This window comes from Somniosus microcephalus, chromosome 27, assembly GCF_052327205.1.
Source record: "Somniosus microcephalus isolate GS21.2 chromosome 27, FLI_Smic_1.0, whole genome shotgun sequence".
NCBI lineage: Eukaryota > Metazoa > Chordata > Chondrichthyes > Squaliformes > Somniosidae > Somniosus > Somniosus microcephalus.
Genome location: NC_141013.1, coordinates 4,544,985 through 4,571,253, shown reverse-complemented (window position 1 = coordinate 4,571,253; position 26,269 = coordinate 4,544,985). Strand labels below are relative to the sequence as shown.

At 48.4% G+C, this 26,269-nt stretch overlaps 2 protein-coding genes across 3 annotated transcripts in view; both read right to left on the bottom strand.

Annotated features, from left to right (window-relative positions):
* The window catches only part of LOC147099903 (eukaryotic translation initiation factor 3 subunit J-like), a 42,128-nt gene extending 25,888 nt beyond the window's left edge, over positions 1–16,240 (bottom strand). The window contains exons 1-2 of one of the 2 annotated variants that reach the window (XM_085968396.1): positions 16,181–16,240; positions 15,367–15,449 (exon numbers count right to left, since the gene is read on the bottom strand). In XM_085968396.1, coding sequence (XP_085824522.1) covers positions 15,367–15,449; positions 16,181–16,199 — 102 coding nt within the window. In that variant the 5' untranslated portion in view covers positions 16,200–16,240. Of the gene's footprint in view, positions 1–15,366; positions 15,450–15,608; positions 15,797–16,180 lie in introns of those variants that run through there. The other variant, XM_085968398.1, reaches the window with a different exon arrangement.
* A 3,462-nt stretch (positions 16,241–19,702) lies between these two features.
* Positions 19,703–26,269, bottom strand: part of LOC147099902 (stereocilin-like) — a 40,940-nt gene continuing 34,373 nt past the window's right edge. Inside the window, exons 18-19 of the mRNA XM_085968974.1 lie at positions 23,689–23,839; positions 19,703–20,030 (exon numbers count right to left, since the gene is read on the bottom strand). Coding sequence (XP_085825100.1) covers positions 19,936–20,030; positions 23,689–23,839 — 246 coding nt within the window. The 3' untranslated portion in view covers positions 19,703–19,935. The remainder of the gene's footprint in view (positions 20,031–23,688; positions 23,840–26,269) is intronic.

The following is a 26,269-nucleotide window of genomic DNA, read 5'->3' as shown; positions in this document are numbered from 1 at the left end:
TGCCTTCCATAAATGCAAATGCTTGATCACGTCCAAGGAAGTTTTGGCTCATTACAACCCATCACTGCCAATCAGACTGGCGTACGATGCATCCCCTTACGGCGTAGGAGCGGTATTATCGCATAGATTCCCTGATGGCTCGGAGCGACCGATAGCTTTTGCATCACGCTCATTGAGCCCAGATCGACAGGGAAGCACTCAGCCTGGTATGGGGAGTGAAGAAATTCAACCATTACCTACACGGACAAAAATTTACCTTGTTGACTGACCATCAACCCCTCGTCTCCATATTCAACCCTAAAATGACAGCGCAAAGGCTACAGAGGTGGTCCCTTTTCCTAGGGGCGCACCAATATGACATAGAATACAAAGGATCAAAACAGCATGGGAATGCTGACGGTTTATCGCGCCTACCGTTGCCAACGGTAGAAGAGGCACCTACAGTGGACCCAGTGGAGATGTTCCACTCAACCATAGTGGAATGTCTACCAGTAACAAATTCTGCCGTTGAAAAGGAAACGAGAAATGACCCGACTCTCACAAGTCTACGATTTAACGGTGAAGGGATGGCCAGCACATGGCGAACCACTGTTGCCAGCATTCTCGCAAAGAAGAGAACAGCTGTCAGTGTGCCGAGGAACCTTGATGTGTGGATCCAGAGTGGTGATTCCACCCAAACTCCAGGATAAAGTGCTAAAGGAGCTTCACGAGGGGCATCTGGGTGGAGTGAAAATGAAGAACCTAGCCAGAGCGTTTGTGTGGTGGCCAGGTATCGATGGAGACATCGAAGAAATGACCAAGAGCTGCCTAGGATGCCAGAAGGTCCAAAACGCCCCACCACAAGCCCCTCTACATCCATGGGAGTGGCCCTCATCTCCATGGCAAAGGGTACACATCGACTTTGCTGGTCCATTTATGGACTCAATGTTCTTAATCGCGGTTGATGCACACTCCAAGTGGCCGGAGGTAATAAAGATGTCCTCCACCACCACGGAAAAAACCATCACAGTATTAAGGACCATATTTGCCAGGAATGGGCTGCCTGGACAGATCTGTTCTGATAATGGACCGCAATTTGTGTCCGAAGAATTCAGGAAGTTCTTAAAAAACAATGGGGTTAAGCACTACACTTCCGCCCCATACCATCCCGCCACCAATGGATTGGCTGAAAGGTTTGTCCAGACCTTCAAGAAGGCCATAAAGGCCATGGGTAATGAAGACATAAATCTACAGCATAAGGTAGATACCTTCTTGTTTGCATACAGGAATGCAACACATGTGGTTACAAACCAAACTCCCGCCATGATGTTCTTCAATAGAAGCCCAAGATGCCGGCTGGATTTGATCAAGCCAAACATCAGAAGGGACGTGGAGAACCGGCAATTTCAAGGCATGAATGAAAGGCCAACTAGAACCTTCCAGATAGGTCAACAAGTTTTGGCCCGGGACTACCGTACCAAGAAATGGCAGCCTGGAACTATTTGCACACGACTAGGACCGCTGATGTATACCGTGAACATTGGAGAAAGCATAATAAGGCGCCATGCTGACCAGATCATAGAGTCATCCGAAAAGGGACAACCTACACCACAACTCTATACGCCTAATGATGAAGCAGAGATACCCATAGTATCTACCTCTGATCCGGTGATACTGGAACCAGATGAACCCGACACTGGCATTCAAGCCGAATCGACCTTGCCAAAAGAACCTACTACACCACCGAGGCGTTATCCGGACCGAGTCAGGAAGCCTCCAGAGAGACTGACTTATAATTGATTAACTGCAGCAAATGTGTAGATTATTGTTCTTGTAACATGTTAATTAATGATTACTTAAAATGTTATGTACTGGTTGTCTAAAAGGGGAGGAATTGTGGTGTATGTGCCTTTAAGAGCCCCCTGTGTACTGTAATGCCGGTAATGGCCACACGGGCTATATAAGCCTGTATAGTGTCTTGTATCTGTTAGTTCACCTCCAGACTTTGTTCAGTAAACACCTGTGAAACCAACTCCTGCATTCCGTGTCTCCATTAACACACGGATACAACAAACACTCGTTATTCTACTGCAACAAATACTGAGCTGACAAACTGAAAAGTTCAGGGAAAATGTTTTTTAATCATAGGAAGCATCTTAAATATATTAAAAGTATAGGGAGCAAGGAGCATGGGACGATACTAGGTGGCTCATGTGGAAGAAAACACAGACTCAATGGGTCGAACTGCCCATTTCTGTGCTGCAACAGTCCACGATCAGGTTGTCGACAAACAGATCTAGTGTTGCAATTTGGGATTTTGCCACCAATGAGGCAATAATGCTTAATCGAACGCTGTCCAAACTCCAGGCGCGCAAAACTCAGGACAAACCCAGCGAACGAGAAATACAAGCGCAAACACCACTGGGTTTTGAGGGGAGACACACTGCCCGAGGAAAGCAGGCTGAACACATCCGGTGCTACAGAACATTGTAAATAGATTTCAGAAATACCGGGCGGCTCAAATGCAGTCGCGCTTTTTAATCAAACATGCATTGCAGCAGCGAACAGCGCCTGGGACCGCTGTCAAGGTACCCTGAATATTTGGAGCACCCATCAACCGTGGATCAACCAAGTCAAACTAGAAGTTGCCAGAGATTTACTAGCTGAAAGAAAAATCCGTATTTGGAGCCAGTTTGCAGCGTATGAAAGAGCAATATTTCGAAGCGTGGATCCTGGCTCTAGACTGAACAATGCATACATTAAAAAGTTAATATAAGTTAGAAATAATGCAAAATTAAAGTTAAAAATAGAACAGAAAAAGTGGAAGCCAAAGGCCGAGCAAAAATAAAAAGGTGTTTGTATGAACATGCGATAACAACGAACAGGAAAAAGAACAGCTCGTCCATTGAGTCTGTCCCATACACCCATCGCCCCCCCACCAGCCATCTAACCTACTGAGAGAGGCAGAAACCCAGCAAGAACCCAAAGCTAACTCAGGAAAAAAACTCATTCCTCTTCAACCTCCAACAAGTTCCAGGAGACCAGAGTGACCAGGAGTAACATCGCCTGGAAAGCCTGCAGCGAATCTGCACTCACTGCATGGGCCAGCAACTGGTTCCAAAGGTCGAGGACCCTCTGGAAAGAAAACCTCCTGACATCTAACCAAGTTCTGTCCTTACACAACTTATATACACGTCCCCGGTCCTCCCGAACCTACCCAACCCAAGTAGCCTATCCACATGGACCAAATCCAATCGTTTTATTATTTTAAAGACTTCAATTAAATCCCCTTAACGTCTGCAGGTTTCTAAAGTAAAAAGGCCCAGCTCGCTCAGCCTATTGCGGTAATTAAGGGCTCTTAAACTAGGTCTCAGCCTAGTGGCCTTTTTCCAGAGCCTCTATCACCCACCATGTGAGGGGACCAAAACTGACAATATTCAGCATGAGGCCTAACCACAGTTGTAAAGGACAGTGTAGTTTTTATTATTTTTGTATTAGACTGTCCCAACAATACACCCTAATCTTATTTGGTTTTGCTATAGCCTCGTGGTACTGGTCACGAACCTTAGATTCATTTAGCGTAACACGTCAGACTTTCTCCCATCCCGCTCAACAGTTTTAGGTTCGTAACCCTCCATGACATACACGACATAGAGCCATTCCCGCATCACATCTAGATCTGCTTATAATCTATTTTTCTCATCCAAGGGGTCCCAACACCTACACAGATCTTTGCATCATCCATGAACGAGGACAGTTCCTCCAACACCTTTACCCAGGTCAATAATAAAGACTGAAGAGCAACTGCCCTAGCATCGATCTCTGTGGGACTCCACTAGTAACCGGTCCCCACGCAGAACCACTGCCATTAACAACCTTCTGCTTAAGAAAATGCAACCAGTTCCTTACCAACCCAGGATCTGCCCACCAATCTCATCTTATTAAATAGCCTATTGTGTAACTGCTGGTCAACTGAGTTTTATACATACATGTATACGATGTCAACCGGGATAAGGTCATCTAGCAACCCAGTAACCTGCTCAAAACATTCAACCAGGTTGATAAGATTAAGACCTTTTCCAGAAGCCATGTTGGAGTCTCCAATAACCCCTTCTCTATCAAGGTGGTTAGTGTCCCCTTTAATGATTTCTTCTAACAACTTGCCTATAACCGAAGTCAAACTAATGGGCCTGTAATTTCCCAATTCTGACCTAATGCCCCTTTTGAACATCGGCACCACACGGCCCTCCCTCCAGCTCCCGAGAACAATCCCAGGCCTGAACGAGCAGAGTACAGCTCCTACTTTTTTGAGCACCCTCAGGTCCAGCGGCCGCATCTATTTTGGGGCCACTTATTCTATCCAGGACTATACAGACGTCCGTGGTGACACAACTATACAATCAACTCTACACTGCATTCGCGGTGACTGAACATTTGCAGGGCTACAGGGAAAGGGCGGGGGAGTGGGACTGGCTGAAGTGCTCTTGCAGAGAGCCGGCACGGGCTCGACGGGCCGAATGGCCTCCTTCTGTGCTGTAACCATTCGATGATTCTAAGGCTGATGCAAAGCAGCCATTTAAAAGCTCTTGCCATATCCTTGGAGTCCACTTCAATCGGCCCAGGGGAATTCTTTAATTCACCTATATACAGGAAACTCTATTATCCGGCACCAACGGGACCGGCGTGGTGCCGGTTTATCAAAAAGTCCGGATTACAGAGAAGTATAGTTAAATGGTACGAGAGCTCCGTACACAGCGACAAATCCAGGCTTCCCTGTTGCTTAGCAACATGTGCAGGAACTCCAGCCACAGACCAAGCGTCCCTGTTGCTTAGCAACAAGTGCTCAAACCCCAGTTACACAGCCACAGATCCAGGAACTGCCACTAATATGAAGTAAAACTTACCTGAACCTACTCCTGAATTTTGCCGGTTAACAGAGGTTTCCGGTTATTTTAGGTGCTGGTAAATCGAGAGTTTCCTGTAGTTCTTAATGGCCTTCTGACACCTAATTTAGCTGAAAAAGGATTTGCTTTAGGGCCCTGGTGAGACCACACCTGGAGTATTGTGGACAGTTTTGGTCTCCTTACCTAAGGAAGGATATACTTGCCATAGAGGGAGTGCAACGAAGGTTCACCAGACTGGTTCCTGGGATGGGGGGATTGTCCTATGAGGAGAGATTGAGTAGACTAGGCCTATATTCTCCAGAGTTTAGAAGAATGAGAGGTGATCTCATTGAAACATACAAAATTCTTACAGGGCTTGACAGGGTAGATGCAGGGAGGATGTTTCCCTGGCTGGGGAGTCTAGAACCAGGGGTCAGTCTCAGAATAAGGGGTCGGCCATTTAGGACTGAGATGAAGAGAAATTTCTTCACTCAGAGGGTGGTGAATCTTTGGAATTCTCTGCCCCAGAGGGTTGTGGAGGCTCAGTCGTTGAGTATATTCAAGACAGAGATCGATAGATTTTTGAATATTAAGGGGATCAAGGGATATGGGGGTAGTGCAGGAAGGTGGAGATGAGGTAGAAGATCAGCCATGATCTTATTGAATGGCGGAGCAGGCTCGAGGGGCCGAATGGTCTACCCCTGCTCCTAATTCTTATGTTCTTATTGCAGTTATTCACCATCTTCTGCTCCAATTACCTTTTAGCTGCTCTGACAGCAGTTTTCAGTGCCGTTGGCTGAGCTCGCTAACTTTCCGTTCTTCGGAACTATTTTTGCTCCAGCCCGACTTGTCCACGCACTTGCTCCGGGAACCAATTTGGCCTTCCCCGCGCGCCCACCTTATGACTATATAGGGACACGCACAGCTTCCTTTTGCATTAGGATGGTTTTTAAGGTAATTGCAAAATACTGCGGATGCTGGAAATCTGAAAGAACAACAGAAAATGCTGGAAATACTCAGGCCAGGCAGCATCCGTGGAGAGAGAAACAGAGTTAACGTTTCAGGTCTGGGACCCTTCATCAGAACTGGAAAAAGCTGGAGATGTAACAGATATTAAGCAGGTGCAGAGACAGAGGGGGGGGGGGGGGAGGAAGAAATAGAAAGAACATCCTGTACTTTTGTAAGAGGCAGGAAAGATAAAATGTTGCAAATGGGAATGGCAAAAATCATACTGCATGAAAAATAGGGGCAGGGATAATTATCTGAAATTGTTGAACTCAATGTTGAGTCCGGCAGGCTGCAAAGTGCCCAATCGAAAGATGAGGTGCTGTTCCTCGAGCTTACGTTGAGCTTCATTGGAACAATGTAAGAGGCCGAGGGCGGAGAGGTCAGAGTGGGAGTGAAGCGGTGAATTAAAGTGACAGGCGACCGGAAGCTCAGGGTCACCCTTACGGACGAACGGAGGTGTTCCGCAAAGCGGTCGCCCAATCTGCGTTTGGTCTCCCCAATGTAGAGGAGACCACATCGTGAGCGGCGAATACAGTATATTAAATTGCAAGAAGTACAAGTAAATCGCTGTTTCACCTGGAAGGGGTGTTTGGGGCCCTGGACAGTGGGCAGGGAGGAGGTAAAAGGGCATGTGTTGCATCTCCTGCGCTTGCACGGGAAGGTGCCAGGTGAAGGAGCAGGGCTGTTGGGGGTGATTGAGTAGTGGACCAGGGTGTCGCAGAGGGAGCGGTCCCTTCGGAATGCTGAAAGGGGAGGGGAGGGGAAGATGTGTTTGGTGGTGGGATCACGTTGGAGGTGGCGGAAATGGCGGAGGATGATCCGTTGAATGTGGAGGCTGGTGGGGTGAAAGGTGAGGACAAGGGGTACCCTATCATAGTTCTGGGAGGGAGGGGCAGGGGTGAGAGCAGAAGTGCGGGAAATAGAACGGACACGGTCAAGGGCCGTGTCAACCATGGTAGAGGGGAATCCTCGGTTGAGGAAAAAGACATGTCAGAAGCACTAGTATGGAAGGTGGCATCGTCAGAACAGACGCTGCGGAGACAGAGAAACTGGGAGAATGGAATAGAGTCCTTACAGGAAGCGGGGTGGGAGGAAGTGTAGTCCAGGTAGCTGTGGGAGTCGGTGGGCTTGTAGTGGATGTTTGTTGAAAGCCGATCGCCAGAAATGGAGACGGAGAAGTCAAGGAAGGGAAGGGAAGAGTCGGAGATGGACCATGTGAAGGTGAGGGCAGGGTGGAAAGTGGAAGTAAAGTGAATGAACTTATCCAGTTCAGGGCGAGAGCACGAAACTGCACCAATACAGTCATCGATGTACCGGAAAAAGAGGTGAGGGAGGGGACCCGAGTAGGACTGGGACAAAGAATGTTCCACATGTCCCATGAACAGGCAGGCATAGCTAGGGCCCATGCGGGTTCCCATAGCAACACCTTTAATTTGGAGGAAGTGAGTGGAGTCAAAGGAGAAGTTGTTCAATGTGAGAACAAGTTCAGCCAGGCGGAGGAGGGTGGTGGTGGATGGGGACTGGTTGGGCCCTTCACACATGGCTCCCAATACCCTGCAAACTAATGGCCAAACTCCTAGCCAGATGAACAGAGAGTTTCCCAATGCTCTGTTAGTAGTTACACATTTCTGAAGTTCCGCAAACTTTTGGAGGCCTCCAATAACCCTTGGTTCTTCCTAATCTGAGCGTAAATTGTCGGGGGTTAGTTAACTGGGGTGTCTCTCTGCAGCGACTTGTCTGGGGTCAGTTAACTGGGGTGTCTCTCTGCAGCGACTTGTCTGGGGTTAGTTAACTGGGGTGTCTCTCTGCAGTGGCTTGTCTGGGGTTAGTTAACCGGGGTGTCTCTCTGCAGCGACTTGTCTGGGGTTAGTTAACCGGGGTGTCTCTCTGCAGCGACTTGTCTGGGGTTAGTTAACTGGGGTGTCTCTCTGCAGTGGCTTGTCTGGGGTTAGTTAACTGGGGTGTCTCTCTGCAGCGACTTGTCTGGGGTTAGTTAACCGGGGTGTCTCTCTGCAGCGACTTGTCTGGGGTTAGTTAACTGGGGTGTCTCTCTGCAGTGGCTTGTCTGGGGTTAACCGGGGTGTCTCTCTGCAGTGGCTTGTCTGGGGTTAGTTAACCGGGGTGTCTCTCTGCAGTGGCTTGTCTGGGGTCAGTTAACTGGGGTGTCTCTCTGCAGTGGCTTGTCTGGGGTTAACCGGGGTGTCTCTCTGCAGTGGCTTGTCTGGGGTTAGTTAACCGGGGTGTCTCTCTGCAGTGGCTTGTCTGGGGTTAACCGGGGTGTCTCTCTGCAGTGGCTTGTCTGGGGTCAGTTAACTGGGGTGTCTCTCTGCAGTGGCTTGTCTGGGGTTAACCGGGGTGTCTCTCTGCAGTGGCTTGTCTGGGGTTAGTTAACCGGGGTGTCTCTCTGCAGTGGCTTGTCTGGGGTTAACCGGGGTGTCTCTCTGCAGCGACTTGTCTGGGGTTAGTTAACCGGGGTGTCTCTCTGCAGTGGCTTGTCTGGGGTCAGTTAACTGGGGTGTCTCTCTGCAGCGACTTGTCTGGGGTTAGTTAACCGGGGTGTCTCTCTGCAGCGACTTGTCTGGGGTTAGTTAACCGGGGTGTCTCTCTGCAGCGACTTGTCTGGGGTTAGTTAACCGGGGTGTCTCTCTGCAGCGACTTGTCTGGGGTTAGTTAACCGGGGTGTCTCTCTGCAGTGGCTTGTCTGGGGTTAGTTAACTGGGGTGTCTCTCTGCAGTGGCTTGTCTGGGGTTAGTTAACTGGGGTGTCTCTCTGCAGCGACTTGTCTGGGGTTAGTTAACCGGGGTGTCTCTGCAGCGACTTGTCTGGGGTTAGTTAACTGGGGTGTCTCTCTGCAGCGACTTGTCTGGGGTTAGTTAACCGGGGTGTCTCTCTGCAGCGACTTGTCTGGGGTTAGTTAACCGGGGTGTCTCTCTGCAGTGGCTTGTCTGGGGTTAGTTAACCGGGGTGTCTCTCTGCAGTGGCTTGTCTGGGGTTAGTTAACCGGGGTGTCTCTCTGCGACTTGTCTGGGGTTAGTTAACCGGGGTGTCTCTCTGCAGCGACTTGTCTGGGGTTAGTTAACTGGGGTGTCTCTCTGCAGCGACTTGTCTGGGGTTAGTTAACCGGGGTGTCTCTCTGCGACTTGTCTGGGGTTAGTTAACCGGGGTGTCTCTCTGCAGCGACTCCCGATCAGGCAAACAGAAACCCTATCTATGTGGATTTCTTGGCAGTTCAGTTTGGAGACTCGAGGACACGGCTGGGTTTCTGCGCATGAGACATCCAGCTGGCCAAAGATATTAAACTTCAACCAATGATGTCTGATCAGTTAATTCAGAAAGTTTTAACAGTAAGTAAAGCCACATTATTGATAAAATTCTAAAATATGTTTTCCAGCACTGATCTGCAACCATCTAACTCCAAGTCTAACCGGGACAATCCCTCGGAGCCCATTTAATACCCCTTCACAAAGATAGCACCTCATCTGAATTGAACCAACAATTTGGCATGGCGAAGCGCTGGGTCTCTACACTTCTGCAGAGGGAATATGAAGTGATTCCAGATCAAACTCCCATCTTTCAGCTCAAATCACCTTATCTCACCTACATCATCGGTGTTGTCACTATGCCAAGCATATCATCACATAAGAAATAGGAGCAGGAGTCGGCCATTCGGCCCTTCGAGCCTGCTCCACCATTCAATGAGATCATGGCTGATCGTCTGCCTCAACTCCATTCACCGGCCCTATCGCCATATCCCTTGATGCCTTTACTAGTCAGAAATCTATCGACTTCTGTTTTGAATATACCCAATGATTGAGCCTCCACAGCCCTCTGGGGTAGCGAATTCCAAAGATTCACCACCCTCTGAAGAAATTTCTTCTCATCTCAGTCCTGAATGGCCTACCCTTTATCCAGAGGCTGTGGCCCCTGGTTCTAGACTCCCCAGCCAAGGGAAACATTCTCCCAGCAGCCACCCTATCAAGCTCTGTAATAGTTTTGTATGCTTCAATGAGATCTCCTCTCATTCTTCTGAATTCAAGAGAATACAGGCCTAGTTTACTCAATCTCTTCTCATACGACAGTCCCGCCATCCCAGGAATCAATCTGGTGAACCTTCGTTGCACTCCCTCTATGGCAAGTATATCCTTCCTTAGGTAAGGAGACCAAAATTGTACACAGTACTCCAGGTGTGGTCTCACCAGGGCCCTATAATTGGAGTAAGACTTCTTTACTCCTGTACTCAAATCCTCTTGTAATGAAGGCCAGCATACCATTTGCCTTCCTAATGGCTTGCTGCACCTGCACATTAACTTTCAGTGACTCATGTACAAGGACACCCAGGTCCCTTTGAGCATCTGCATTCCCCAATCTTTCACCATTTAGGAAATACTCTGCCTTTCTGTTTTTTCTACCAAAGTGGATTAACTTCATATTCATCCACATTATATTCCATCTGCCATGTTCTCGCCCACTCACTGAGCCGGTTGAGATCCCCTTGAAGCCTCTTCACATCCTCTTCGCAACTGACACTGCCACCTAGCTTTGTGTCATCAGTTACTTTGGAAATGTTACATTTAGCCCGCTCATCCAAATCATTGATATAAATTGTGAATAGCTGGGGCCCAAGCACTGATCCTTGCGGTACCCCACTAGTCACAGCCTGCCATCCTGAAAAAGACCCGTTTATCCCTACTCTTTGTTTTCTGTCTGTTAACCAATTCTCAATCCATGCTAGTATATTACCCCCAATTCCATGTGCACTAATTTTGTTCACCAACCTCTTGTGTGGGACCTTATCGAAGGCCTTCTGAAAATCCAAATACACATCTACCGGTTCCCCTTTGTCTACTCCACTAGTTACATCCTCAAAGAAATTTCCCTTTCATAAATCCATGTTGACTCTGCCCAATCTTACTATTAGTTTCTACATGCCCAGTTATTGTATCCTTTATAATAGATTCCAGCATTTTCCCAACTACTGATGTGAGGCTAACAGGTCTGTAGTTCTATCACTATCCTAAAACAATGACTTGCAAACTCTTCATGTGGGCAACATTTACAAATACTGGCACACTCCCGTCCTAACTTCCAAAAGACTGCATCAGCTATCCAAAGAAAAACATTGCAGAAAATCACAAATTTTACAGCATAGAAACAGGCCATTCGGCCCAACTGGTCCGTGCCGGTGTTTATGCTCCACACGAGCCTCCTCCCACCCCTCTTCATCTCACCCCATCAACATAGCCTTCTCTTCCTTTCTCCCTCATGTACTTATCTAGCTTCCCCTTAAATATATCTGTACTATTTGCCTCAACTACTCCTTGTGGTAGCAAGTTCCACATTCTCACCACTCTCTGGGTGAAGACGATTCTCCTGAACTCCTTATTGGATTTATTTAAAAATGTATTTATTTAACGCGTCTTATTAGCACACAACAGAAATAGCATGCCAGTAAATCAAGGAGCAAAATTCAGAAATCTAATGACTTCAGGGACCCTGCTGTGATTGCTCAGATCACTACCACCAGTGATGGGATTTAGTCACCAACCCAAATTTGAGAGGATCAAATTTAATTGTACAACTGCGTGTTCCTCACAGCTCAAATAGACGTGGCAGCAGGTTTCGGTTCTCACAAAACTTTAACCCTACCTTCCCCTCGCCACAGATGCTCCCCGACCGGCTGGGTGTTTCCAGCATTTTGTTTTTATTTGAGATTTGCAGGACTTTGCTTTTTGTATTCTGGTTATCAAGGTTCATACACCAATCATCGCATTTACTAAAACCATTGCATTTACTCAAATCCAAGACTGATTTCATGCTACCTCTAGTGGGTCCACTTTTAAAAGATTTAAACTATATGATACATACCATAAAAGAATAAATACTCAGTCAGGAGCTCAAGGCCCAGTTTCAATCTGATGACACAAAGCTCAAGTCATTTACAATAGTCAGCAAAACCACAAGATTAAGGGTGGAATTCAACCTCCTGATTTTGCTGACATTTTAAAAACTTTTCAACCTTGTTCTTGTATTCCAAATCAACCAGGACAGCTTTACTGAAATACTGCCTGCCAACATATTGTCCAATACATCCAGTGTCGTCACTGGGATTACGGTAAACTGAGTTAGAATTTTGGGGGCCGTTGAATTGTCGGAGTCTTTTGTCAGCATGGTTTTAGTAATGACGAGCTTGTGACATTTCCGTACCATATCTCCAGTTTAAACAGCAATACAAGTATAGTCATCAAAGAGCGCTCAGAGCAGAGGTGTCAAACATCCAACCCGAGGAACAGTTCCATCCACCCAGTGTGCTGAGCCGGGTCTCCCGGGTACTGCTCCTTACAGTCCATGAGACTTGCACCTTTAAATTTCACCGCTGTAGCACTCCCCCGCCCCGCCCCACCCCCTCCCTCCCCCCACCGTGACATCAGTGCCCCCTCCTGCTGGCACAGAGAACTGGTCCCTGCTTCGGAACTCGGGAGCAGGAGATAAGGACGGGGAGGGGAGAGTCACTTGGTGAAATCGATACCTGGGGGCTCAGGAACAGGGGACTGGGGGTCAGGGACAGAGGCTGAGGAAGACTAGTGAATGGTCGTCAGTTGACTGGGTCTCGGGCAGAGGGAAATGGAAACTAGCAACTGGGCACCAGGCCAATTGGAGTTTGGGTGGGGGACTGGGGAGCTTGGGAATGGGGCCTAACATTTCCTGCAGAGCCAGGAGCAGCAGCATGATGAGTGGGAGCGGCGCCTCAACACATACCATATAGTGAAAGATTTCCACCGGTGGGCAAATGGAGAACCAGGGGAGGGAGACCGAGGATTCTCCCTGCACACCGAGTTTACATCACAAGTGAGACACAGGAGGAGCGAGTACAGGCTGGCAGCGGCCCGCAGTAGTGCTGTGGAGCTGCCTCGCCTGCTCCTCCACGCTCCACAGAAGGGGAAGTAACAAAACCTTTCCCTACCATTTCAACAGCAGCCCCTTTAAGGACCACTGCTAGGTTGCCATAGAACTGAAAAAAACTAGCTGGCGCTTGCACGGCGAGTGTTCCACCTAGCTTTTCACGTAAAGGTCCTGGGAACTGGAACAGGATCCTTCTTTGCATATTTAAATCGACCCAACCCTGATTTCAGGCAGTTGCCAGGTATGTCTAAAGACAGTGAGGACCAGTACATTTTCGTACCAATGGGATTTGAGCTGTCACTGCGCAGTTTAGATGCAGGACCTCACGTTTAGAAATTGGTATAGAATGCGCTTGTTACACCCAAAAAAAACGGGCAAAACGCACAGTAATTTCTACCCCAATGTGTCCAAATAACTTCTGCTGAATGTGGCCCATGCCAGGTGCCAGGATGCCTGATCAGGCCCACCCTGTAAATTGATTTTGCCACCCCTGACTTGAGCTATGTAACACCTCCAGGGTGAAATGTAGCAATGATAGAATCTGATGCTTAGTGGCAGGTGATTTTTTTTCTTCTCTATAGCATTTTGGAATTAATACATTAAGTAAACCTAGTACAACACTGGTACAGCCATCTCAACAAACCTAAATATTCAATCTCAAATAAAACTAACACCCAGTTTAAAGGAAATACAAGTAATTCCTTTAATTGCATTGCTCCTTTTACTTCCTTTGGCTCTTAGCTATAATTCCTCTGGTCTGTGGCTCCTTAGACGAGCTAGGTTACCACGCAATCGCTTCCCCTATAAACAGTAAGTAAAATGATGTAATTAAGATCTGCATGTTCCTAGGTACAGCCTCTCCGCTGCTCCACCACAAACTTCATTAATTGGAGGGTGGGGAGCAGTTTAATTATCAATGTCTGCGCTGATGGTAGGCCAGAAACACCTACACAGACCAGGCCGCAAAAATCCAACAGAAAACAAGGTTCGCCAGGACTAAAATTTGTGTCACGGGGGGAGCGGAGAAAGTGTAGCAAACTAATCCCGAAAATGCCACAAAAGGAATAATAAAGAATAATTTGCATTTATATAGCGCCTTTAACATAGCAAACCAGACTATATTTGACACCGAACCACATAAGGAGATATTAGGGCAGGTGATCAAAAGCTTAGTCAAATGGGTAGATTTTAAGCAGCGTCTTAAAGGAGGTGTGTGTGTTTTAGGGAGGGAATTCCAGAGCTTAGGGCCTCGGCAGCTGAAGGCACGGCCGCCAATGATGGAGCGAAGGAAATCGGGGATGCTCAAGAGGCCAGAATTAGAGCACAGAAATCTCGGGGGGTTGTAAAGCTGGAGGAGATTACAGAGATAGGGAGGGGCGAGGCCATGAAAAGAAACACTTTCATTTCTATTGCACCTCTCATGACCAACGGACGTCTCAAAGTGCTTTACAGCCAATGAAGTACTTTTGAAGTGGAGTCACTTGTAATGTGGGAAACGCGGCAGCCAATTTGCGCACAGCAAGCTCCCACAAACAGCAATGTGATAATGACCAGATCATCTGTTTTAATGATGTTGGTTGAGGGATAAATATTGGCCCCAGGACACCAGGGAGAACTCCCCTGCTCTACTTCGAAATAGTGCCATGGATCTTGTACGCCCACCTGAGAGAGCAGACGGGGCCTCGGTTTAACGTCTCATCCGAACGACGGCACCTCCAGCAGTGCGGCGCTCCCTCAGCACTGCCCCTCCGACAGTGCGGCGCCCCCTCAGCACTGCCCCTCCGACAGTGCGGCGCCCCCTCAGCACTGCCCCTCCGACAGTGCGGCGCTCCCTCAGCACTGCCCCTCCGACAGTGCGGCGCTCCCTCAGCACTGCCCCTCCGACAGTGCGGCGCTCCCTCAGCACTGCCCCTCCGACAGTGCGGCGCTCCCTCAGCACTGCCCCTCCGACAGTGCGGCGCTCCCTCAGCACTGCCCCTCCGACAGTGCGGCGCTCCCTCAGCACTGCCCCTCCGACAGTGCGGCGCTCCCTCAGCACTGCCCCTCCGACAGTGCGGCGCTCCCTCAGCACTGCCCCTCCGACAGTGCGGCGCTCCCTCAGCACTGCCCCTCCGACAGTGCGGCGCTCCCTCAGCACTGCCCCTCCGACAGTGCGGCGCTCCCTCAGCACTGCCCCTCCGACAGTGCGGCGCTCCCTCAGCACTGCCCCTCCGACAGTGCGGCGCTCCCTCAGCACTGCCCCTCCGACAGTGCGGCGCTCCCTCAGCACTGCCCCTCCGACAGTGCGGCGCTCCCTCAGCACTGCACTGGGTCAGCCTGGATTTATGTACACAAGTCTCTGGAGTGGGACTTCAACCCACAACCTTCTGACTCAGAAGTGAGAGGGATTTGAACACCATGATAAGAATTGTACATATTTGAGGCGTTGGCGAAGGATGCCAATGTCTGTTCAGCGAGCACAGATTGGAATGAGAGATTACCGGGTGAAGCCACTGCCCTCAGCTGGGACCATGTGGCAGCAATGCCGAGGCCCAGAGACAACACGCTGTATACAGGGGGGCAAATGGCTGCAGGAGCCGAGGCCCGGGATATTTACCTTCACCTCGTCATCCTCGTCCTCGCCTTCCCATCTGTCCACAATCACCGGCTTCGCCACCGGGGCCTCGAACTCCTCGGCGTCTGTAAGAGAGGAAGCCGGTGGTGAGAGGGGCGGAAACCGGGAGAAGCCGCTCACACTCACGGCGCCGTCAAAACACACCCCGAGGCCCAAAAGCCGCCGGCCACCCCCTCACCCCCACACCGCGCTGCCCCCAGCACCGCCCGGCCTCCCGCGCTCACCCCAGCCGTCCGACTCCGCCATCGCCGCCCGCCCAGTCACACCGGGGATTGTGGGATACTGGAGGAGAGGACCGGGGATTGTGGGATACTGGAGGAGAGGACCGGGGATTGTGGGATACTGGAGGAATGATCCGGAGAGGACCGGGGATTGTGGGATACTGGAGGAATGATCCGGAGAGGACCGGGGATTGTGGGATACTGGAGGACTGGGCCGGAGAGGACCGGGGATTGTGGGATACTGGAGGGCTGGACCGGGGATTGTGGGATACTGGAGGACTGGGCCGGAGAGGACCGGGGATTGTGGGATACTGGAGGGCTGGACTGGGAGGACCGGGCCTCTGCGCACCTCCTGCCCTGGGAAAAACTCCCAATGGCACTAAATTACAGCCTTCTCTTTAAAACGTGTTAATTTCTCTTCTCTTTTAGTTTTAAATACACTCATTGCCTCAAGTTTTTATTGTAAATTACTCGGAGCAGTATCTGTAAATAAACCCATTAATTAAAAGAAAGATAATTGCAAAATACTGCAGCTGCTGGAAATCTGAAATAACAACAGAAAATGCTGGAAATACTCAGCAGGCCAGGCAGCATCCCTAGAGAGAGAAACAGAGTTAACGTTTCAGGTCTGGGACCCTTCATCAGAACTACAGTGGGGAGACCAAACGCAGATTGGGCGACCGCTTTGCAGAACACCTCCGTTCAGTCCGTAAGGGTGACCCTGAGCTTCCGGTCGCCTGTCACTTTAATTCACCGCTTCACTCCCACTCTGATCTCTCTGTCCTCGGGCTATTGCATTGTTCCAATGAAGCTCAGCGTAAGCTCGAGGAACAGCACCTCATCTTTCGATTGGGCACTTTGCAGCCTGCCGGACTCAACATTGAGTTCAACAATTTCAGATAATTATCCCTGCCCCTATTTTTCATGCAGTATGATTTTTGCCATTCCCATTTGCAACATTTTATCTTTCCTGCCTCTTACAAAAGTACAGGATGTTCTTTCTATTTCTTCCTCCCCTCCCCCCGTCTCTGCACCTGCTTAATATCTGTTACATCTCCAGCTTTTTCCAGTTCTGATGAAGGGTCCCAGACCTGAAACGTTAACTCTGTTTCTCTCTCCACGGATGCTGCCTGGCCTGCTGAGTATTTCCAGCATTTTCTGTTGTTAATTAAAAGAAAGACTTGCATTTCTGCAGCGCCTTTCACAACCTCAGGAGGTCCCAAAGCACTTTACTGCCAATTAAATACTTTTTTTTGAAGTGTAGTCACTGTTGTAATGTGGGAAACACAACAGCCAATTTGCGCACAGCAAGCTCCCACAAACAGCAATGTGACAATGACCATATAATGTGTTTTATTCAGATTGGATAAGAGATCAATATTGGCCAGGACACCGGGGATAACTCTCCTGCTCTTCTTCGAAATAGTGCCACGGGATCTTTTACATCCACCCGAGAAAGCAGGCGGGGCCTCAGTTTAACGTCTCATCCGAAAGATGGCACCTCCGACAGTGCAGTACCGAGGGAGTGCTGCATGGGGTGTCAGCTTAGATTTTTGTGCTCAAGTTTCTGGAGTGGGATTTGAACCCACAACCTAATGACTCAGAAGCAAGAGAGTGCTACCCACTGAGCCACGGTATATTTTTGCTATTATAAATTTCACAATTACAATGAAAACTGCCTCTGTAAACAACTTGTATTTATATAGCGCCATTAACGTAGTAAAACGTCCCAAGGCGCTGCACAGGGGCGTTATCTGACAAAATTTGACACAGAGATATTAGGACGTGACTAAACGCCTAGTCAAAGAGATAGGTTTTAAGGAGCGTCTTAAAGGAAAATGGAAATAGAGAGTCGGAGAGGTTTAGGGAGGGAATTCCAGAGCTTAGGGGCCCAGGTAGCTGAAGGCACGGCCACCAATGGTGGAGTGATTAAAATCAGGGATGCGCAAGAGGCCAGAATTGGAGGAGCGCAGAGATCTCAGAGGGTTGTATGCTTGTTAAGCTATAATTACACTTTTCTGCCACTGTACCACTGGCAATGTAACAATTTACCATAGACAGTTAACATTGTAAATATGAACCTGGGAATTTCTAATGGAACTATAAAAATATAACTAATAATGTCTGCAAAATTATGTGTTCAATTATTAGCCACCTTCTAAGCCTGCTTCACCTGAAGGGTATTCTTGACCTTAAATCCCGCATGCAATACAACAACTTGCATTTAATACCACAGATCGACCGACTAACACGCTATTCAAAATCTTGCACTGGATGGTCACTTCCTGTTCACAAACCTTACTTCCAGTTGTCATGATTTTTGGTCAGGCTTTCGTGTCAATATTTACCACACTGTAAATTGCTGTCAAGTGTCACTGCAAGTTCTAGTCACTCAGTGGAGTGAGTTTCTGAGTCGCTCTCTCCCAACTCCATTATACGAACATAGGAATTGCTAGGCGATAAAAGATCAAGATATGAGGCGAGGAAACCCCAATGGGGGAAACCACAGGTCCAAAGTCACCTGTTGCTCCCGAGCAAGCCACCCTTACCATGGCAAGTTTCTATTACTCAGCTACTGGATCCTAAATGTTATTTTCTGAAATAAACCAATCTAATTTGCTCTTGAATGAATCAATACTAACTGCTTCCACCATCTCCCCAGAGAGCCGGTTCCATAGATTGACCGCTCACTCGCTGAAATAATGTTTCTGCAGATTAGTTTTGAATTTAACCGCCGTGTCCTCTGGTTCCTGGTCTTGCTGCAGTTGTACAGGGCTTTGGTGAGACTACACCTTGAGTATTGTGTGCAGTTTTGGTCGCCTTGCCATGGAAACTGATACCTGGGATGGCAGGAATGGCGTATGAGGAGAGATTGGGTCGATTAGGCTTATATTCGCCAGAGTTTAGAAGAATGAGGGGATCTCATTGAAACTTAGAAAATTCTAACAGGACGAGACAGACTAGATGCAGGAAGGATGTTCCCGATGGCGGGTGAGTCCAGGACCAGGGATCACAGTCTAAGGATAAGGGGTAAGCCATTTAGGACTGAGATGAGGAGGAATTTCTTCACCCAGAGAGTGGTGAACCTGTGGAATTCTCTACCACACAAGGCAGTTGAGGCCAATTCATTAAATACATGCAAGAAGGAGTTGGATATATTTCTTAAGGCTAAAGGGATCAAGGGATATGGGGAGAAGGCAGGGACAGGGTACTGAATTTGGATGATCAGCCATGATCTCATTAAATGGCAGAGCAGGCTCGAAGGGCTGAATGGCCTACTCCTGCTTCTGTCTTCTATGTTTCTATGTCTGCTGTTCTAGACAAGGTCAAAACATCTCATTATGGTCTACATTATTTAGTGCCTTTAGAACAATGTTCATCAACTGACTGTGGGGAACGCCACGAGTAATGTACTAGTTAATAGATGGATGCTTAATGTGTTTGTATCAAGTCCCTCTGTCTGCTATTCTATTGATTGTTTTAAATGGGTTAATGTCTCTGTTAAAATAGCAGAGGAATTTGATAAGAACACATTTGAGGGTAAACTTTGCGAGGTCCCTTGCTTCCAAATGGTGCGTCACATACTGCCATTTTCCAATCTGTACTGCCTGTGATGTGGGACCTCCCAAACTTTACCTTAAGTGTTGGTTTGATGATGCTGCACAGCACTCATTTCCAGCCTGGGCTCATTGTGGGCAGTAAGTGATCCATTATTTAATATAATTTTCATACATTCAAGAAGCTGAATGCCATCCAGGACCAAGCAGTCCGCTTTGTTCGGTGCCCTGCCATTGGATCGAATAGCCACCCCTCCACTTCTGGCGTACTGTGGCTATGTTATGTACTATCAGCAGGATACATTGCAACAATTCCACCATTCCTGCTTTGATGGGACCTCCTAGTCCTGTGACCCAGGGGTTCTCGACCGGGGGTTGCCCATCCCTAGTTGCCCTTGAGAAGGTGGTGGTGAGCCGCCGCCTTGAGCCGCTGCAGTCCGTGCAATGAAGGTGCTCCCACAGTGCTGCTAGGGAGGGAGTTCCAGGATTTTGACCCAGTGAGAATTCAAAGCACTCAGTTGTTTCAGGTGGAGAAGTTAATCCAAAACAGAAAACAATTCTTTATTAAGCCACACAATTTCAGCGAAACAAAGGATGGACTGGACCAGCAAACAAAAATGGGAAAATTTGCATCGGACGAGCACAAATACACGAGCAATACATCTCATCAATATGGAATGTTTGCAGTCAGTTCAACACTGAAATCATAACTCACTTATGCAATGTTAGGCAAACACACAAGAGCAACACGAGGATAAAGTGTATTGTAATAGCTACAGGTAAGCTTCTTCTCTCGAATGTAAAAGATTACAAACACACAGCAATACTCCAATAAAGCTCCCAGAAATAACTCCTCCAGTCGATCTTCCTACAAACAGAGAACATTTCATTAACAACCAGCCACATTTGATCTGCACCACAGCTCGAATTAATTCATTTATTTATCAATTTTTCACCACCGCGCAAGAACACAAAAAAACTAGAAGCTAACTAGTAGCTCGGTCAAAGGGGTGGGCTTCAAGAGGAAGTCTTAAAGGAGGATAGGCAGGAGGAGGTTTATGGAGGGAATTCCACGAGTGTGGGGCAATGTTCCATGTAAGCTGCATGGCCGCGCTGCGCTCCAAGGACCCGGTGCAGCCAGCATGCCGGCTTTTCAATGCAAAAACTGCGCATGCGCGACATTTTGAATGGGCCGCACGACACCAAACAAAATTACAGGGAACTTTGGTGTGGAGCTTAAACTGCACTTTAGAACAAATGGTCAGCTTTACTCAGCAAAGCCAGAAGGATAGTTGGGCGTTGAAATGAAATGTTGCACTGGTTCACTCGGGAAAGAAAGAACTTGCATTTATATAGCGCCTTTCACGACCGCAGGACGTCCCAAAGCGCTTTACAGCCAATGAAGTACTTTTGAAGTGTGGTCACTGTTGAGTGGAAGTGCGAAGTTCTGGTTAAGGCAAGTTCTTAGGGCAGGGCAGAGACGCAGGAGTGCTCGATTCCAACAATGGAGCATAAATGGAGCTATCTTTTGCTTCCCAGCACTAGCAATCTTTAGCTTGAAGAATGAAGCATCCATCCCAAGAAATGGCAGGGAAAATTTTCTTCTTTTGAAATACAGTCACCTAAAATCACCGGCTGGGCGGATGTAATTTTAGATACGTGCTCTGGGCATGTGGAAATTGTACCCAATATATAGTCACTAACCAACATCTCTAAAAAATCATCACATTGCTGTTTGTGGGAGCTTGCTGTGCGCAAATTGGCTGCCGCGTTTCCTACATTACAACAGTGACTACACTTCAAAAGTATTTCATTGGCTGTAAAGCAATTTGGGACATCCTGAGGTCATGAAAGGCGTTGTATATATTAAAGTAGTTCTTCTTTATTACCCTCCCATGGCATTGCTCATCAAGAGTCAGGCGACATATTGTTTTGTAATTAAGACATACAAGACAGAAAATGTATAATGCTGGTGATCTCTCGGGACACCAGTGGAAGTCGTCAGTTGCTTCCGATTCCTGGGACTGCAGATCTCCGATGACCTGGCCTGGAACCACAATACCAAGGCCATTCTGAAGAAGGCACACCAGCGCCTCTACCCTCTACGGTGCCTGAGGAAATGCGGCATAAGCACACAGTGGCTTGTGAACTTTTACCGCGGCACCATAGAGAGCGTCCTGATGGGTGGTGTCAATGTGTGGTATGGTAACACCACTGCACAGGACAGGAAAGCCATCCAGAGGGTTGTGAGGACAGCAGAAAAGATCATCGGGTGTGCACTTCCGTCCATCGAGGAGATCTTCCAGACCAGGTGTCGGAACAAGGCTCGCTCCATCATCCAGGACCCCAATCACCCTGGGCACGAACTGTTCTCCCTCCTGCGGTCTGGCCGTCGGTACCGCAGCATCCGAACCAGGACCAGCAGGTTCAAGAACAGTTTCTACCCACAGGCAGTGCGCCTACTGAACTGCTAACCGCACTGCCCCACATATCAGTCACATCCTCCCCCCCACCCTGGAACTGTATATCACTTGAACCGTGAGCGCACAAGAACATTCTTGATCACTGGACTGTGTGCACATAGGACTCTTGTACCTCAACCTTAACTTATAACTCATTTGTACATTGCACACTGCATTTTAACTTATACTTATTTATATATATTATATTTATACTACCATATACTTATCATATTACATTACTATTACTTCCAGTGGTAATAGAGGCTTTTTGCACTATTCATTATATCCTGCGACTTGGACTGTCGTTGCTATACTTATTTGTTTATTTGCTATTGTTTCTATACTTATACTTGTGTGCTGCCTCTCCCTCTAACTTAACCTCACTGTATGTATTTAACTTACTTATATATGTATAACCTACCTGTTGGGGCCGTTGCCCCTTTAACTTACCTTTTAGGGCCATTGCCCCTTTAAGACGCGCCTTAGCGTGCTGACGTCACGTCACGTACAACGTAGCGTGCTGACGTCACGGCACGTACGACGTGACGTGCGTGAGGCGGCTGCCGGCCCGACTCGGCCTTCCAGAAAGGCTGCCGGCACAGCCCGGCCTAGCGTCTTTGGCCGCATCTACCAGCCGCCGGGAGCGACGCGATCTTCCGCTCCCGCGGCAAGCATCGGCTCAGCCTGGCCTCCAGCTCCCGCTCCCGACTTCGGCCTCCACGGCCAGAAACGCGACCACGCGCATCACGTGACGCCCCAAGCGCGGACAACGCTACCGAGCGTGATGAGGTCATCACGCTCCCCACAGGACTGCTACGTAGTCCTCGTGGAGTCCTCGCTGGGACACAGACCTACATCACGGTGCTCCTACAGCAGCACAGGCTCCGAGCAGTTGTATTGTCCCCATGCTTGAGTCTTGGAAATTGTTTGTCTGTAAGTATTTTAGAATGCTATGGATGATTAGTGTGCACTGCATGTTGTAGAAAATGTTTAGTTGCAACTTTTCTCTGTCTAGCTGATTAACTAGTAGCTGTATTTTGATGCACTATGTACAGGGCTAATTTAAAGAGAATGCCTTCCAGTTTACTAAATGTACTGTGTTGCCCAGGCGTACCTAAATTTGTGTATACATATCAGTTATGCGCTTGTATACTAATGTGTGCTTCCATTTCTGTGTTGTATTTCAGTTTTACAATTAGAATCGTTCAGTAAAGCGTTACAAGAAAAGTCAAGCCTTGTGATTTTATTGGAAGATATCGAGTTGTTCGCTATCTGTCTAGCTCTGCATAGAATCGCGTTGCGAGGGCAGAACAACTTGTTTTACTTTTGCTTTTGATATTTATACTTATATTGTGGGAGTGAGTGGGGAGTAAGCATTCCATTGTACCAGTTACATATGGCAATAAAATAATCTTGAATCTTGAGATGTTGTCCATAGTAAATTGGAACTCATCTCATTGTCTCCCACTTTAAAGCATTCTTTCCCAGAAGCTGAAAACTGTGGAGCGCCTCAGTCTTTCCTTCCTCAATGTACAGGCTTTTAAAACCCAGGGATAGCATCACCTCATCACACCTCTGGATTTACCTTGGTGTATCTCCCCTTCTCTATGCAACCTCAGTGATGCATTCAAGGGGAAGCTAGATAAGTACATGATTGAGAAAGGAATAGAAGGAAAGCAGGATATGCAGATAGTGTTAAGAGGAAGTAGGGTGGGAGGAGGCTCGTGTGGAGCATAAACACCAGCATAGACCAGTTGGGCCGAATGGCCTAAATGTACCAGCGCAACATTTCAACGCCCAACTATCCTTGTGGCTTTGCTAAGTAAAGCTGACCATTTGTTCTAAAGTGCAGTTTAGGCTCCACACCAATGTTCCCTGTAATTTTGTTTGGCGCCACATGGCCTCTTTGAGGGGCTGCGCGGCCCCATCAAAATACAGCGCACGCGCGGTTTTTGCACTGAAAAGCCGGCTTGACGGCTGCGCAGGGTCCCTGGAGCGCTGAGCGGCCACGCAGTTTACAGGGAACATTCTATGTAACGTGCTGGCAATGGGCCAGTGTTTTACCTCTCATGTCAATTGCCGTTTTGTGCCATGATGTAAGGACCATGTCCAGGGCTTTCTTCTGAAAGTCACCGAGTTCTTTCAACTGAGCAGGAGTCACAGCTACCGCCTGCTGATAGTTAAACAGGCGAATCTGGGTGGGACTGAATACAACCTGCCACAGAAAGGAAACAGGGAATTAGTAAGACAAAAAAAACACAAATTTAGAAAGGAGCAAGTGATCCCAGGACATTTTTTGACAAATTTGGCTGGTAGCAACTTTAATGATCTCTCACAAAATTGACCCTGGAGGTTAAGGATAGAATAATGATCCAGGTTCGATCCTTGACCAGTGCTGAGTAATTTGACCTCAGACAGTGCAGCAGTAGGGGGCACCGCCATTGACCTCAATGCCATTGGGTTACGGAGGGCTTGGCTCAGGGTTTCCATTCCCTAATCGTTATCCCTGCTGGAAACTTGTGTACTTGGCTGCAACCAACATTCCTGGCCATTGAAGAGTCCGCTAACACTCACCTTCAAGGCTCATAGATGACGAATGACCAAGACACCACAGGGTGACTGGTATCTGTGGAATGTAGTGCGCTCTGGTCAGACTGCACCTTGAGCACTGGGTCCAGTTCTGGTCAGACTGCACCTTGAGCACTGAGTCCAGTTCTGGTCAGACTGCACCTTGAGCACTGGGCACTGGGTCCAGTTCTGGTCAGACCTACCTTGAGCACTGTGTTCAGTTCTGGTCAGACCTACCTTGAGCACTGTGTTCAGTTCTGGCCAAACTGCACCTTGAGCACTGTGTCCAGTTCTGGTCAGACCCACCTAGAGCACTGTGTCCAGTTCTGGTCAGACTGCACCTTGAGCACTGTGTCCAGTTCTGGTCAGACCCACCTTGAGCACTGTGTCCAGTTCTGGTCAGACCCACCTTGAGCACTGTGTCCAGTTCTGGTCAGTCCCACCTTGAGCACTGTGTCCAGTTCTGGTCAGACCCACCTTGAGCACTGTGTCCAGTTCTGGTCAGATCCACCTTGAGCACTGTGTCCAGTTCTGGTCAGACCCACCTTGAGCACTGTGTCCAGTTCTGGTCAGATCCACCTTGAGCACTGTGTCCAGTTCTGGTCAGACCTACCTTGAGCACTGTGTCCAGTTCTGGTCAGTCCCACCTTGAGCACTGTGTCCAGTTCTGGTCAGACCCACCTTGAGCACTGTGTCCAGTTCTGGTCAGATCCACCTTGAGCACTGTGTCCAGTTCTGGTCAGACCTACCTTGAGCACTGTGTCCAGTTCTAGTCAACGGGATACAAGGAAAACATTCAAGTGTTGGAGACAGTGCCGAGAAGAGCCACAATGTTGATCCTTAGTGTCAAAGGTCTCTGTTATGAGGAAAGATTAGAGAAACTTGGGCTTTTTAGCCTGGAAAAGGAGGCAACTGAGAGTTAATCTTAGAGGGATGGAAGATAGTTACGGGAAATGGAAAAGCTAAATGGGGAATATTACTTTAAATGAAACTGAGAGAGCAGAACTAGGGGTCACAAGTCCAAATTAGTAAAAAGTAAATTTAGGACTGATATGAGGAAAGAGTGAGCGATGGTTGCAATACACTTCCAGGTGGTGTAGTGGAGGGAAAAATCCTAGAATCATTTAAGGAACAATTAGATGCTGCAGTGGAGGACGGTTGTGGTGTATGTAACCTGTTTCCACCTTAAGAGAACTACCTTAAGAGATGTACTACTTTCTCTTGGTTGCTGTATACTGTAATACCGGTGGTGACCACACCGGTATATAAGTGTTGTGTAGGGATTTGCTGGGCAGTTCAGCCCTGACCTCCGAATAGTAGAGACCTGTTAAAGTTATTCTTGTGGTCTGTGTCCAGTGATTTATAATAAGCTTAACTGGGACACACAGACTTAACAGTGGCGACGAGTCCGATCTTACCCTGCGGCAGTTTTACATCCAAGGCAGCTTCGTCCTCAGAACGGGCGTCGAGAAGAGGCATCCGCCCTCATCATCCTGCTGAGCACCATCGCATGGGAGGCATCGAGAACCCGGGTTAAAAAGAAAAATTCTGACCACGAAGCCCTCCATCAGCGACAGGCAGTGATCATCCCTGCTACCACGGTGGTGGGTAAGCCGATCAGCGACACGAGCAGAAAGTCGGCCGTGTTGACTGTGGAGTGGGGGAGGGAAAACGGAGGAAAAAGGGCGGAGAACTCGACCACGGCCGGTAAAAAGGGCCGGCCTGCAATCGAGGCCGAGAGGCGCAGCGACTGGGGCAGCTTAAGGCACGAGAGCCGCGGAGAACTCAAACGCAGCCGGTGTAAAGGACCGGGCTGCAAGCGGGGCTGCGAGGCAAAGCAGCGTCGGGGAATTGAGAACCGCTGGGGAGGCGAGAACGGCAGCAGCACGGCAATCGCCATTGCAGCCAGCGGGGGAAGAAGGCAAACGCGGGAATCCGCCATTGTAGTCGGCGGGGGAAGAAGACGAGCGCGGGAAGCCGCCATTTTAGTAGGCGGGGGAAGAAGACAAGCGCGGGAAGCCGCCATTTTGAGAAAAAGAAAAAAATTTTAAACTTGCAAGGATGCCTAAACATGGGA